We start from the raw sequence: 14,703 nt of genomic DNA, 5'->3' as shown, positions 1-14,703 counted from the left end.
CACGATCATACCAATAGATGCATAAAAAGCATTTGATAAAATAAAGAACCCATTTATGTTAAAAACTCTCAGCAAAGTGGGCATAGAAGGAACATGCTGCAATGTAATAAAAGCCATATATGACACACCCACAGCCAACATTATACTCAATGGGCAAAAAATTACAAGTGTTTTCCTTAAGAGCAGGAATAAGATAAGAATGTCCACTATCACCATTCTTATTCAGTATAGTACCGTAAGTACTGGCAGCCTTAACCATAGCAATCCAGACAAAAAGAACAAATAAAAGGCATCCAAATTGGAAAGGAAGAAGTAAAACTGTCAAATTGCAGATGATGTGATACTATGTATAAAGAACTGTGAAGATTCCACCAAAAAACTCCTAGAACTGATTAATTAATTCAGTAAAGTAGCAAAATACAACATAAATATCCAGAAATCAGTAGCATTTTAATACACCAATAATTATATATTAGAAAGGAAAACAAAAATTACCATTGACAATTGCTTCAAAAACAATAGCCTGACCTGTGGTAGCACAGTGGATAAAGCATTAACCTGGAATGCTGAGGTCACTGGTTTGAAACCCTGGGCTTGCCTGGTCAAGGTACATGCAGGAAGCAACTACTATAAGTTGATGTTTCCTGCTTCTCCCTCCCCTCTCCTCTCTCTAAAAATCAATACTAGTAAAAAAGAATAAAATACTTAAAAATAAATTTAACCAATAATGTAAAAAAACTGGAAAATTAAAAGACACTGAAGAAAGAAATTGAAGAAGATAGAAACAAGTGGAAGCATATTCCATGTTCATGGATAGAAATAATTAACATCATTAAGACAACCATATCACTCAAAACCATCTATAGATTCAATGCAATTCCTATTGTGATCCTAATGGTATATTCTACAGAACTAGAACAAATATTCCAAAAATTTATATGGAACCACAAAAGACCCTGAATAACCACAGCAATCTTGAGAAAGAAGAATGGAGGAATCATGCTAGTTGATATTAAACTATACTTCAAGGTCATTTTATTTAAAACAGCATGATACTAGTATAAAAACAGACATATAGATTAATGGGACATAGTAGGGAGCCCCAAAATCAACTGACACCTATATGATTAATTAATATTTGACAAAGAAGGCAAGAACATACAATGGAGTAAAGACAGTCTATTCAATAAATAGTACTAAGAAAATTGGATATGGGCAAAAAAATGAAACTAGACCACCTTCTTACACCATACACAAGAATAAACTAAAAGTGGATTAAAGAATTAAATATTAGATATGAAACTATAAAATCTTAGAAGAAAATACAGGTTGTAAATCTTAGAGATTTCTCATAGCAATATTTTTTCTGATGTATCTCCTTGGGCAAAGAAAGTTAGAGAAAAGGTAAACAAGTGGGACTGTATTAAACTAAGTTTTGCACAGCAAAGGAAAGCATCAACAAAAAGAAAAGCAACCCACTGAATGGGAGAACATATTTGCTGATACATCAAATAAGGGATTAATATCCAAAATTTATAAAGAACTATAAAACTCAACCCCAAGAGAACAGCCTGACCAGGCAGTGGTGCAGTGGACAGAGTGTTGAACTGGGATGCAGAAGACCCAGGTTAGAAACCCTGGGGTCGCTGGCTTGACTGCAGTCTCATCCAGCTTGAGTGCGGGGTCTCTGGTTTGAGTGTGGGATCATAGACATGACTCCATGGTTGCTGGCTTGAACCCAAGGTTACTGGCTTGAGCAAGGGGTCACTTGCTCTGCTGTAGCACCTCGTTCAAGGCACATATAGAAAGTAATCAATAAACAACTAAGGAGCCGCAACAAAGAATTGATGCTTCTCATCTCTCTCCCTTCCTGTCTGTCCCTTTCTTTGTCTCTTTCTCTGTCTCTGTTGTGTGTGTGTGTGCACGCGCGCACGCACCACACACACACACACACACACACACACACACACACACAAACTCAACCCCAAAAGAACAAACAATTCAATTGAAAAATAGGCAAAAGACCTGAATAAACACTTTTCTAAAGAGGACATATAGATGGACAACAAACACATGAAAAGATGCTCAATGTCACTAATCATCAGAGAAATGCAAATTAAAACCACAAAGATATCACCAATAAATTTTTTTTTTTTTTTACTTTTTTTTTTTTTGTATTTTTCTGAAGCTGGAAACGGGGAGAGACAGTCAGACAGACTCCCGCATGCGCCCAACCGGGATCCACCCAGCACGCCCACCAGGGGCGACGCTCTGCCCACCAGGGGGCGATGCTCTGCCCTTCTGGGGCGTCACTCTGTTGCGACCAGAGCCACTCTAGCGCCTGGGGCAGAGGCCAAGGAGCCATCCCCAGTGCCCGGGCCATCTTTGCTCCAATGGAGCCTCGGCTGCGGGAGGGGAAGAGAGAGACAGAGAGGAAGGAGGGGGTGGGGGTGGAGAAGCAAATGGGCGCTTCTCCTATGTGCCCTGGCCGGGAATCGAACCCGGGTCCCCCGCACGCCAGGCTGACGCTCTACCGCTGAGCCAACCGGCCAGGGCCATCACCAATAAATTAAACAACAAATGCTGGAGAGGGTGTGAAGAAAAGGGAATTCTTATGGACTGTTGGTGGAAATGCAGATTGGTATAGCACTGTATAAAGCAGTATGGAGTTGTCTCAAGAAATTAAAAATGGGACGGCCTTTTGAACCAGAAATTCCACTTCCTTAGAATCCTGAAACATGAATTCAAAGTAATATATGCACCCTTATATTTATTGCAGCATTATTTACAATAGCCAATATCTGGGAACAGCCCAAGCGCCCATCAGTAGATGAGTGCACAAAAAGAGCCATGACATATTTTCACAATGGAATACTATGTGGCCATAAAAAGAAGAAAATCTTACCTTTTACAACAGCATGAGTGGACCTGGAAATCATTATGCTAAGTGAAATAAGCCAGTAAGAGCAAGACAAATGCCATATGATTTCACTCATATGTGGAATGTAACAAAATGAACTAACAAACAAAATAGAAACCAACTCATTCATAGAAAGCAAGCTGACAGCTGTTGGGAGGAGGGTCGTTGGGTGAGAGAGGTGGAGGAATAGAATAAATAAAGACAAAAAAAGAAAAGAAAAAACTGATGGACATGGACAACAATGCTGTGATTGTTGGGGTGGGGAAGTAGAAGAGGCTATGGACAAAGACTTGACTTGGGGAGGTGAACACACAATACAATGTAGAGATGTGTTGTGGAATGCGGCAACTGAAGCCTGTATAATTATGTTAACCAGTGTTACCCCAGGAAAATTCAATTGAAAAGAAAAATCATGCCACACCAACTAAACACCCAAATGTCTGAACATGGAAATGAAAAATTAGAATAGCAGTTGGTGTGAAGGATAACTTGAGGACGAGCAGAGGATGGGAGCAGGGATTCCAGATAAGAAAGTACAACAGTTCATGCAACAGACTTGCAAGAGCAGCCAAATTGGGCAGATAAAAGCAAGAGCAGGAGGAAAACCATACTGAATTTAATAGCTGCTATTTAGCTATGCCTTTATTGCTTTGTTAAAACAGTGAAGGATTTAATGAAAAAACAAAAAAGGCTATTATGTATGTTTCAGAGCTGGATTTATAAGAGGCTTAGAATTCAGCTAAGAGGTTTTTTTTTTGAAGTATAAATGTGTGCATGTGTATTTAGGTTAACGAGCTCATGAATGGAGTTCTCCTTCTGACTACTGAAATTTTTAGAAAACAGCTGGACCCTTTTTTTTACAGGCCTGTTCAGTCACATGGTGAGAACTTTGGTATTTCAGCCTTTCATTCTTGTCTTTTATTGCTTAAATTTTTCCTGTACAGGTTGGGGCACTCAGAGGTTTTGTTTAAAAAATACAATTCACTATTATCTAACAGACTGGAGGAACAGTATCTGACACTAAGCACATTTCAACCCGCACTATACGTACTTTCCTAAATTGGGGAACCTTTCCGACCCTAGGAAAGCCATGGTTGTGAAGAGATATTCTGAATCTGTTGACCATCGCATAGTTTTATGTAACTGCATTCTGGGGTCCCCTTTACATTTTATTAATAACAAATCTTCAGTTAGAAGAAAAGAAAGTTTCCGAGTTCTTCCCACATATAAAAAGTATTTTTGACATGTTTAAACTGTATCAAATTGGGATATAAAATTTGAAAAGAAAAAAAGACAAATAAACTAGAATTTAGTACTTTTTGTACTAACATACAGAAAATAATTTCTAGAGGCTTGAGCTTTTAAGAAAAACACCCCACAATCTTACAAATATGAATTAAAATGAAAATGTTGCAAGCAGATAAATATCATTGAACTCCTAGTAGTATATGATCTCTCTTTTTTTTTCCCTACAAAAGGGAGGGACTAAACAGATACTGAGAATTTCCTATGTGTCAGGTATTAAGATAGGCATTTTTTAATGTTATTTTGTTATTGTTTTTTTGGGTCTCATTTATTTCCCAAGACCACCCTAGTTAGGTAGTGTTCCTGTGTTCCATGTTGAGGAGGAGCATGGAGTCTGATGTCAGACTGCCTTTGTCAAATCCCTCATTCACTATTTCCTTAATGTCAATTTTCTCATTGGTTAAATTGACCATATCTACCTCATACCATTGTGAGGATTAAATAAGTAAATACATGAAAAGCTACTAAAATATTGCCTGCTGCATAGTAAGACAATATAAAGGTTTGTTGTGATGTTGATTATCATTCAGATGAGAAATATACAATGCAGAAAAATCTAAATAATCTGTTCACACTTATTTGGATGGTGATGTCAAAGCCGAGATTCCAACCCTGATCAGTCTTTCCTTGGAAATTTCTATCATATCTCTGAACATAAATTTACTGGTATTATAAGAATGTCTCAGCAATTCAGAACAAAGGCAACAAATCAATGTCTCCTGGAAATGAAGGGAAAAGCAAACAATTTTATAGATAATTTTTGTAGATGAGATTATTTGAATATTTACTGTGTGTTAGGCACTGTGCTAAGTGCTTTACATAAAGTTTTATGATATAAATCATCAAAATAACACTACAAAGTAGATATTATTATTATTATATTACACATAAGAAAAGAGGTTAAGTAGCTTACTTAATGCTTTCGATTAGTGAGTAGTGGAACTAACACTCAAACCCAGGCTCCTGGCTCTGGAGTCCTAGACTTTCACATGTTTGTTTTTCTGGGTAAATGACACTTATAAGGGTTGAATTTATTTATTACATTATAAAATATAATATTAGAGTAAAATGTAATATTCATATCCACATAAATAGGTTTATAATTCCCTGGAAATTACAGAATGCTTTGGGGAGGGTGATTATAGGGTGATATAGTTCTGTTGTCAACAGAGCAAGCTCTATATGCTTTGAGCATAATTTCTCGTTGGTGAAGAAAGTGATTGTCCCCTCCTCTCCCTTTGCTGCTTGTAATAGTGCTCCCCGACACATCAGAGTTTCTGAGGTTTTGAATAGAGTAGTCAAGATAGGTCAGTAGTAATCTATTTACCTCCATTGGATATTCTCCTCCCCGTACATACAGATTACCTTTACACATTATGCTCTCAAGATAAACCTAGATTCTTGAAAGGGCATTGTTTATTAGGCAAGAGGATGTATAATTATAAAATATATTAAATAAATGTTGATTCCAGATGAAACTTTTAAACAGTACTGAATACTAATAACTGTGATGCTATGGTTATTACAGCATATGTTCTTTAATCCAAGTTCTCCCATGTATTTTCTCCTTATTTCTAAAATTGAGATCACTTTTCATTTCCAAGAGTTGAAAATCATATCACTGATGGAAATTATAATGATTTCAGAGAGCACTGTTAATTCTCTACAGTAAAATGATTATCTTAAATGTACACTTGAAAATATCCTAAATAACTAATTTTGCTTTTCTAGGTTTAGATTGTACTGATATTAAAGATACTGTTGGCTCTGTCACCAAAACACCAAGTGGTTTATATATAATCTATCCAGAAAGATATAGATACCCATTTGAGGTAAAGTTTTCCCTTATAATATGAAGTAAGATAAGCATACAACCAACTTAATTAATGTTAAAATTTAATTGCTTTAATATTTACTTATTTTCTTGAAAAAATTTAAATAAATTAGTAAAAGTTTCAGTTTCAAAATTTTGGTTTTTCAGAATTTTTACCCAAACCATAAATGCTTAAAACTAAAGTGTCTTTCACTGTTCTATTTCAGTTTTCAAAATAAAATTCACTTTTCAAAATAAATCTTTTTGGGGTAAGATCTTTTATTATCCTTACAATAGGCAGAACTGTGCAATATAAATACTTACTTGCTTTAATTAGCTAATGAATATTAGAAAGTAATGCTGTGCTTTGCCTTAGAGCTTACTTAAAAATACTTTTGATTTCCCTTCCTATATATGATTATAATTTCTTTGTATGGCAAGTGATTTTATATGATTGTATAATAAATTAGTAATTAAAAAACCATTAAAGTACAAAGATTGAGAAGTTAATTCATTCTTTTAAATATTTTTTAAAGATTTTCTTTAGTAGTTTTAGAGAGAGGAGAGAGAGAGAGGCTGGGGTCAGGGGGAGGGGAGGAAAGCATCAACTCATGGTAGTTGCTTCTTATATGTGCCTTGACTGGGCAAGCCTGGGGTTTCAAACCGGTGACCTCAGCATTCCAGGTTGATGCTTTATCCACTGCTCCACCACAGGTCAGGCCATTCTTTTATTGAATAAAATAAATTACTTATGTTTATTCTTATTAGTTTTATACTAGGATTTCTAGAAGAAATCTCTATTAGAAATTGTGTTATTATACTACATTATATATATAATTTTCCTGGGTGCCTTTTTGTGCATCAGAAAGTTTATGGCATTGATATCACACCTTCTTGATAGTCTTTATTACACAATAAAGTAATTACTTTTTCTATGTAGATACTTCTAGTTTCTTTTCTTAGAATTACTAACATTATTTTTTGACATCTATTGACAAGAGGCCAAAAAATTAGAAATTAGGTGGGACATAATTTTTCAATTACTTAAATTACTTCACCTACAGATTCAAAAGTGGGCCTAAACAGATGTGGAAAGGGAAGGCTTCTAATTTTTGAAGAAATGGGATGTATTATTACCTCTATTATGGGAAAGTGCTGGTTCCTTAACTCCCTCCACACTGCCTTTCTCTGTGCAGCAGGAAGTTTCTAGTGCAGAGAATTACCTTGATTTTCTGCCTCTGTCACTTCTATGGGTTCCCTACAGCTGTCCTCTTAGGGACATTTTACACAGTAAATGCTGTGTAGATGGGACATAGATCATGCCTTTCTGTCTGAAAATATCTGTCTAAACATAGTTCTTCCAGACTTTTGGAAAAAAAAAAAACTTGAATGATAGGCACATGGGAATATTTTATACCTTTGTTGAATGCCAGCATTTTCAGCTCAAAGGAAGAGTTAATTTGTAGGAGAGATGACATCAGAGTAATGGCGGGGTAGGAAGCGATACTGATAAATCTCCCCCAAAACTCAACAAGATCTTCAACCAGAAACAGAAAAACCTATCCTTGGAGCCTCCAGATGTTTCACAATACACCCAAAGGTATGATCGAGCGAAAAATTGGCTAAATATATAACCAAACCCTGAAGGAAATAGGGAGTAAGAAATGCTCCGCTTTCCTCACTAACCTACACAGGGCGGCTTTCACTGGAAACTGAGAATATAGAAACTAAGGCGGGCAAAGGGGGTGAATACATCCAGGCCGCGGCACAAACGGCCAAACCAGGCTGTGGCATGGAGATCCAAGCCGAGGAAAAACTGTTCCTATGACAACCCGGGCAAAACAGCTGACACTCGTGCCAAACCCAGACAAAGAAAGACAAGCGGGGCAGCCATTTTACCCGATTTCCTGGTCAGCGCGCGCAGATAGTGGGTGAGAGATTCCTTCCAAAGCCCCGGGAGGGTGTGCCTGTGTTACCCCACAGAGAGGCAGAGTCAGAGGCCTTTGTGTGGGCCGAAAGCCTCTGGGCCACCCCAGCGCCCTGGGAGAGCCGCACATGGGGAGGGAGCGAGAACTAATTCCAATGCTGGAACTTTTCCGTACGGGCGGGGGTTTCACTCAGAGGGTGAGGTCGCTGGTCTGATATCCTGGTCTGCGCGTGCAGATAGTGAGCGAGAGATTCCTCCGAGTGCCTCGGCAGTGCCTGCCCGTGTTATCCCACAGAAGAGCAGAGTTGGGGGCCTTTGTGTGGGCCGAGGGCAGAGTCTCAGGCCACCCCAGCGCCTTGAAAAAGCTGCACACGGGGACGGAGCGAGAACCAATTCCAATGCTGGAACTTTTCAGTGCGGGCGGGGGGTTTCGCTCAGAGGGCAAGACTTCCAGCCTGACATCCTGGTCTGTGCGCACAGAGAGTGAGCGAGAGTTTCCTCCAAGCGCCCCGGAAGTGGGTGCCCGCCCATGTTATCCGACAGAGTGGCAGAGCCAGAGGTCTTTGAGTGGGCGGAAGCCCCGCCTGATTATGCTAGCGGCTCTGACTGACTGAGCCTTACCCAGAGCCCTGCGCTGAGTGGGAATCGAGTGGGGAGTTGCCAGCTCTTTGAGCCTCTTACTATCCAGGCAGAGGCAGAAGCAACCCATAGCTGGATTATCAGGCTACTAATTGAGGAAGGAAAAACTAGGAGAGAGGCTCCAGGAACACGGACTCTCTCACTGTTGGAGCCTATAAATGCCTCGACTGCCAACGAGACTGAAGCACAATACATGACATCGCCATAGAGACTTATCAACTGCAAACCTCTACCTTAGCATGCCAAAGGGGCAGAACCCGGGGTACAGAGTCACCGACCAGGAAGAAGGAGAGAAAAGAAAAAGCAAGAAGATAACCTCTCAAAATCAAGAATAATCCGCAGACTTTATAACCTATCCCATTTTATTATATTTGTTCATTTGTTTCTCTTATCTTCATCCTTGATTTTTTTTTTTTTCCCTCCTCCAATTTGGTCGTTTAACTCTCTACCAGTCTTACTCTCTCCTCTCCTTGAACTACACTACCCATAAGTGTTACATCTCCCATTATCTTTTCTTTCCTCTTCCTTTCTCTCTATGAGGGTTGCACTCCAAAACCCTTAACTCTCTCTCTTTCTCTCTCTCTCTCCTCTTTTTTCTTTTTTCTTCTTTTAGTAGTTCCCTCTTTTTTTTCTCTCTCTCTCTTTCTTTTCTCCCTCTATATTAGTTTCTTCCTTTCTCCTTTACGTCTCCTCTCATTCAAACCTCAGTAACGAACAACTTATCTTATCTGGGACTCAAACTTATGTTTGTGGCATTTTGGAGGGTTTTTACTTCACCTTTTTAACTCACTAGCAGTGCTCCCATCCCTGGCTCTCCATTTTATCAAGCTCTTGTTCCACTAAATACAATAGTAATTTTTTTAATTTGTCCCCCCATTTTCCTGTTTCCCTCTTATTCCTCTCATCATAACTCTTAGTCAACCAACACCTAAACGCAAATCATTTTATTCTTGATCCAAATTTTTTCATTATTTGCTTTTTGTAGGTCCATACCCCCCCTTTTTTTATTTTTTATTTTATTTTTTATTATTTTTTTTCTTGCCCCTTTATTACTTTTCCCCAATTCAGGCCCTCCATTACAGGCATTGTTTGTTCTATTAAATACAATATAATTCACAGTTCACCACAAGATTTTCTCAAGAAAGAGGGGAGAGGCGAGGAGAGGAAAAAAGGCGGGGGGGAATAATTTCCTTTTTTTTAATTTTTATTTTATTTTTCTTTATTTCATTATTAATTTTTTAAAAAAACACAACTTTTTCGATTTTTTATTTTTTTAACTTTTTATTCTTTATTAAATCTCATTAATACTATCAACAAAACCACCCTCAGATGCCATTAAGGAAGAGAAAATCGAATATCATGGATACAAAAGAAAGAGAGGTAACACAGATAGATGAGGAAAAATCTATGGAGAAAAAATTTAATATATTGGAAACCTTGGAGCTAAATGACAGAGAATTCAAGATAAAAATCCTAAAAATACTCTGAGATATACAAGAAAACACAGAAAGGCAATTTAGGGAGCTCAGAAAACAACTCAATGAACACAAAGAATATATGTCCAAGGAAATTGAAACTATAAAAACAAATCAAACAGAGATGGAAAACTCAATTCACGAGCTGAAAAACGAGGTAACAAGCTTAGCTAATAGTACAGGCCAGATAGAAGAGAGGATTAGTGAAATAGAAGACAAGCAACTTGAGGCACAACAGAGAGAAGAAGAAAGAGACTCAAAAATTAAAAAAAATGAGAAGATAGCCCTACAAGAATTATCTGACTCCATCAGAAAGAATAACATAAGAATAATAGGTATATCAGAGGGAGAAGAGAGAGAAAATGGAATGGAGAACATACTCAAACAAATAATAGATGAGAACTTCCCAAGCCTGTGGAAAGAACTAAAGCCCCAAATTCATGAAACAAACAGAACTCCGAGTTTTCTTAACCGCAACAAACCTACTCCAAGGCACATCATAATGAAATTGGCACAAAACAATGGCAAAGAAAAAATTCTCAAGGCAGCCAGGGAAAAGAAGAATACAACATATAAAGGAAGGCCCATTAGATTATCATCAGATTTCTCAGCAGAAACTCTACAAGCTAGAAGAGAGTGGACCCCAATATTTAAAGTCCTGAAAGAGAGGAACTTTCAGCCACGAATACTATACCCATCAAAGCTATCCTTCAAATATGAAGGAGAAATAAAAACATTCACAGATACAGAAAAGATGAGGGAATTTATCATCAGAAAACCCCCACTCCAGGAATTACTAAAGGGGGTTCTCCAATCAGATACAAAGAACAAAAAAAAACAGAGCCACAAGTAAAAGCTCCAAGAAGAACACAATAAAACCAAATTTAAACTGTGACAACAACAAAAAGAAAGGGGGGAGAGGATAGAGATTAACAGTAGCAAAGGACGATGGAGTGCAAAAGTACTCACAAAATAGTGCGCTACAATGAACAGGGTAGGAACCCCTTTCATTACTTAAAGGTAACCACCATTGAAAAAACCACCACAGAAGCACATGAGATAAAAAAGATAGCAACAGAGGAAAGATGTATGGAATACAACCAAATAAAAACAAAAGATAGAAAAACGAAAGAGAAGGATCAAACAAGACACAAAACTAACAGAAAGCAATATATAAAATGACAATAGGGAACTCACAAGTGTCAATAATTACACTAAATGTAAATGGATTAAAATCACCAATAAAAAGACACAGAGTAGCAGAATGGATTAAAAAAGAAAATCCAACTGTATGCTGCCTAAAGGAAACTCATCTAAGTAACAAGGATAAAAACAAATTCAAAGTGAAAGGCTGGAAAACAATACTCCAAGCAAATAACATCCAAAAAAAAGCAGGCGTAGCAATACTCATATCTGATAATGCTGACTACAAGACAACAAAAGTACTCAGAGACAAAAATGGCCATTTCATAATGGCTAAGGGGTCACTGAATCAAGAAGACATAACAATTCTTAATATATATGCACCAAACCAAGGAGCACCAAAACATATAAGACAGCTACTTATTGACCTTAAAACAAAAACTGACAAAAATACAATCATACTTGGAGACCTCAATACACCGCTGATGGCTCTAGATCGGTCATCCAAACAGAGAAGCAACAAAGACATAGTGGCCTTAAACAAAACACTAGAGCACCTGGATATGATAGACATTTACAGGACATTTCATCCCAAAGTGACTGAGTATACATTTTTCTCCAGTGTACATGGATCATTCTCAAGAATTGACCATATGTTGGGCCACAAAAACAACATCAGCAAATTCAGAAAAATCGAAGTTGTACCAAGCATATTTTCTGATCATAAAGCCTTAAAACTAGAATTCAACTGCAAAAAGGAGAAAAAAAATCCCACAAAAATGTGGAAACTAAACAACATACTTTTAAAAAATGAATAGGTCAAAGAAGAAATAAGTGCAGAGATCAAAAGATATATACAGACTAATGAAAATGACAATACAACATATCAGAATCTATGGGATGCAGCAAAAGCAGTGATAAGAGGGAAGTTCATATCACTTCAGGCATATATGAACAAACAAGAGAGAGCCCAAGTGAACCACTTTACTTCACACCTTAAGGAACTAGAAAAAGAAGAACAAAGACAACCCAAAACCAGCCGAAGAAAGGAGATAATAAAAATCAGAGCAGAAATAAATGAAATAGAGAACAGTAAAACTATAGAAAAAATTAATAGAACAAAGAACTGGTTCTTTGAAAAGATCAACAAAATTGACAAACCCTTGGCAAGACTTACCAAGGAAAAAAGAGAAAGAACTCATATAAACAAAATCCAAAATGAAAGAGGAGAAATCACCACGGACACCGTAAATATACAAAGAATTATTGTAGAATACTACGAAAAACTTTATGCCACTAAATTCAACAATCTAGAAGAAATGGATAAATTTCTAGAACAATACAACCTTCCTAGACTGAGTCAAGAAGAAGCAGAAAGCCTAAACAGACCTATTAGTAGAGAAGAAATAGAAAAACCATTAAAAACCTCCCCCAAAATAAAAGTCCAGGCCCTGACGGCTATACCAGCGAATTTTATCAAACATTCAAAGAAGACTTGGTTCCTATTCTACTCAAAGTCTTCCAAAAAATTGAAGAAGAAGCAATACTTCCAAACACATTTTATGAGGCCAACATAACCCTCATACCAAAACCAGGCAAGGATGGCACAAAAAAAGAAAACTACAGACCAATATCTCCAATGAATACAGATGCTAAAATACTAAACAAAATACTAGCAAATCGAATACAACAACATATTAAAAAAATAATACATCATGATCAAGTGGGATTCATCCCAGAATCTCAAGGATGGTTCAACATACGTAAAACGGTTAACGTAATACACCATATCAACAAAACAAAGAACAAAAACCACAAGATCTTATCAATAGACACAGAAAAGGCTTTCGATAAAATACAACAGAATTTTATGTTTAAGACTCTCAACAAAATGGGTATAGAAGGAAAATATCTCAATATGATAAAGGCCATATATGATAAACCATCAGGTAACATCATATTAATTGGCACTAAACTGAAGGCTTTCCCCCTTAAGTCAGGAACAAGACAGGGTTGTCCACTCTCTCCACTCTTATTTAATGTGGTACTAGAGGTTCTAGACAGAGCAATCAGACAAGACAAAGAAATAAAAGGCATCCATATCGGAAAAGAAGAAGTAAAGGTATCACTTTTTGCAGATGATATGATCCTATACATTGAAACCCCAAAGAATCCACAAAAAGACTACTAGAAACAATAAGCCAATACAGTAAGGTTGCAGGATACAAAATTAACATACAGAAGTCAATCGCCTTTCTATATGCCAACAATGAAACAATTGAGAACGAACTCAAAAGAATCCCCTTCACAATTGCAACAAAAAAATAAAATACTTAGAAATAAACATAACAAAGAATGTAAAGGACTTATATAATGAAAACTATAAACCATTGTTAAGAGAAATCGAGAAAGATATAATGAGATGGAAGAATATTCCTTGTTCTTGGTTAGGAAGAATAAATATAATCAAGATGGCTATATTACCCAAAGCAATATACAAATTTAATGCAATTCCCATCAAAATTCCAATGACATTTTTTAAAGAAATAGAGCAAAAAATCATCAGATTTATATGGAACTATAAAAAACCCCGAATAGCCAAAGCAATCCTAAAGAAAAAGAATGAAGCTGGGGGCATTGCAATACCTGACTTCAAACTCTATTATAGGGCCACGACAATCAAAACAGCATGGTATTGGCAGAAAAATAGACACTCAGACCAATGGAACAGAATAGAAAGTCCAGAAATAAAACCACATACATATAGTCAAATAATTTTTGATAAAGGGGCTAAGAACACACAATGGAGAAAAGAAAGCCTCTTCAATAAATGGTGCTGGGAAAACTGGAAAGCCACATGCAAAAGAATGAAACTGGACTATAGTTTGTCCTCCTGTACTAAAATTAACTCAAAATGGATCAAAGATCTAAACATAAGACCTGAAACAATTAAGTACATAGAAGAAGACATAGGTACTAAACTCATGGACCTGGGTTTTAAAGAGCATTTTAGGAATTTGACTCCAATGGCAAGAGAAGTGAAGGCAAAAATTAATGAATGGGACTACATCAGACTAAGAAGATTTTGTTCAGCAAGAGAAACTGATAACAAAATAAACAGAAAGCCAACTAAATGGGAAATGATATTTTCAAACGACAGCTCAGATAAGGGCCTAATATCCAAAATATACAAAGAACTCATAAAACTCAACAACAAACAAACAAACAATCCAATAGAAAAATGGGAAGAGGATATGAACAGACACTTCTCCCAGGAGGAAGTACAAATGGCCAACAGATATATGAAAAGATGCTCATCTTCTTTAGTTATTAGAGAAATGCTAATCAAAACTGCAATGAGATACCACCTCACACCTGTTAGATTAGCTATTATTATCAAGACAGGTAATAGCAAATGTTGGAGAGGCTGTGGAGAAAAAGGAACCCTCATACACTGTTGGTGGGAATGTAAAGTAGTACA

General features: G+C 36.9%; 1 protein-coding gene across 1 annotated transcript in view; it reads left to right on the top strand.

Annotated features, from left to right (window-relative positions):
* The window catches only part of ANGPTL5 (angiopoietin like 5), a 33,417-nt gene that overhangs the window by 12,469 nt on the left and 6,245 nt on the right, over positions 1-14,703 (top strand). The window contains 2 exon segments of the mRNA XM_066360106.1: positions 3,707-3,800; positions 5,957-6,057. Of these exon segments, the coding sequence (XP_066216203.1) occupies positions 3,707-3,800; positions 5,957-6,057 (195 nt within the window).

This window comes from Saccopteryx leptura, chromosome 1 (assembly GCF_036850995.1).
Source record: "Saccopteryx leptura isolate mSacLep1 chromosome 1, mSacLep1_pri_phased_curated, whole genome shotgun sequence".
Classification (NCBI taxonomy): Eukaryota; Metazoa; Chordata; class Mammalia; order Chiroptera; family Emballonuridae; genus Saccopteryx; species Saccopteryx leptura.
This window is presented reverse-complemented; position numbering and strand designations above follow the sequence as displayed.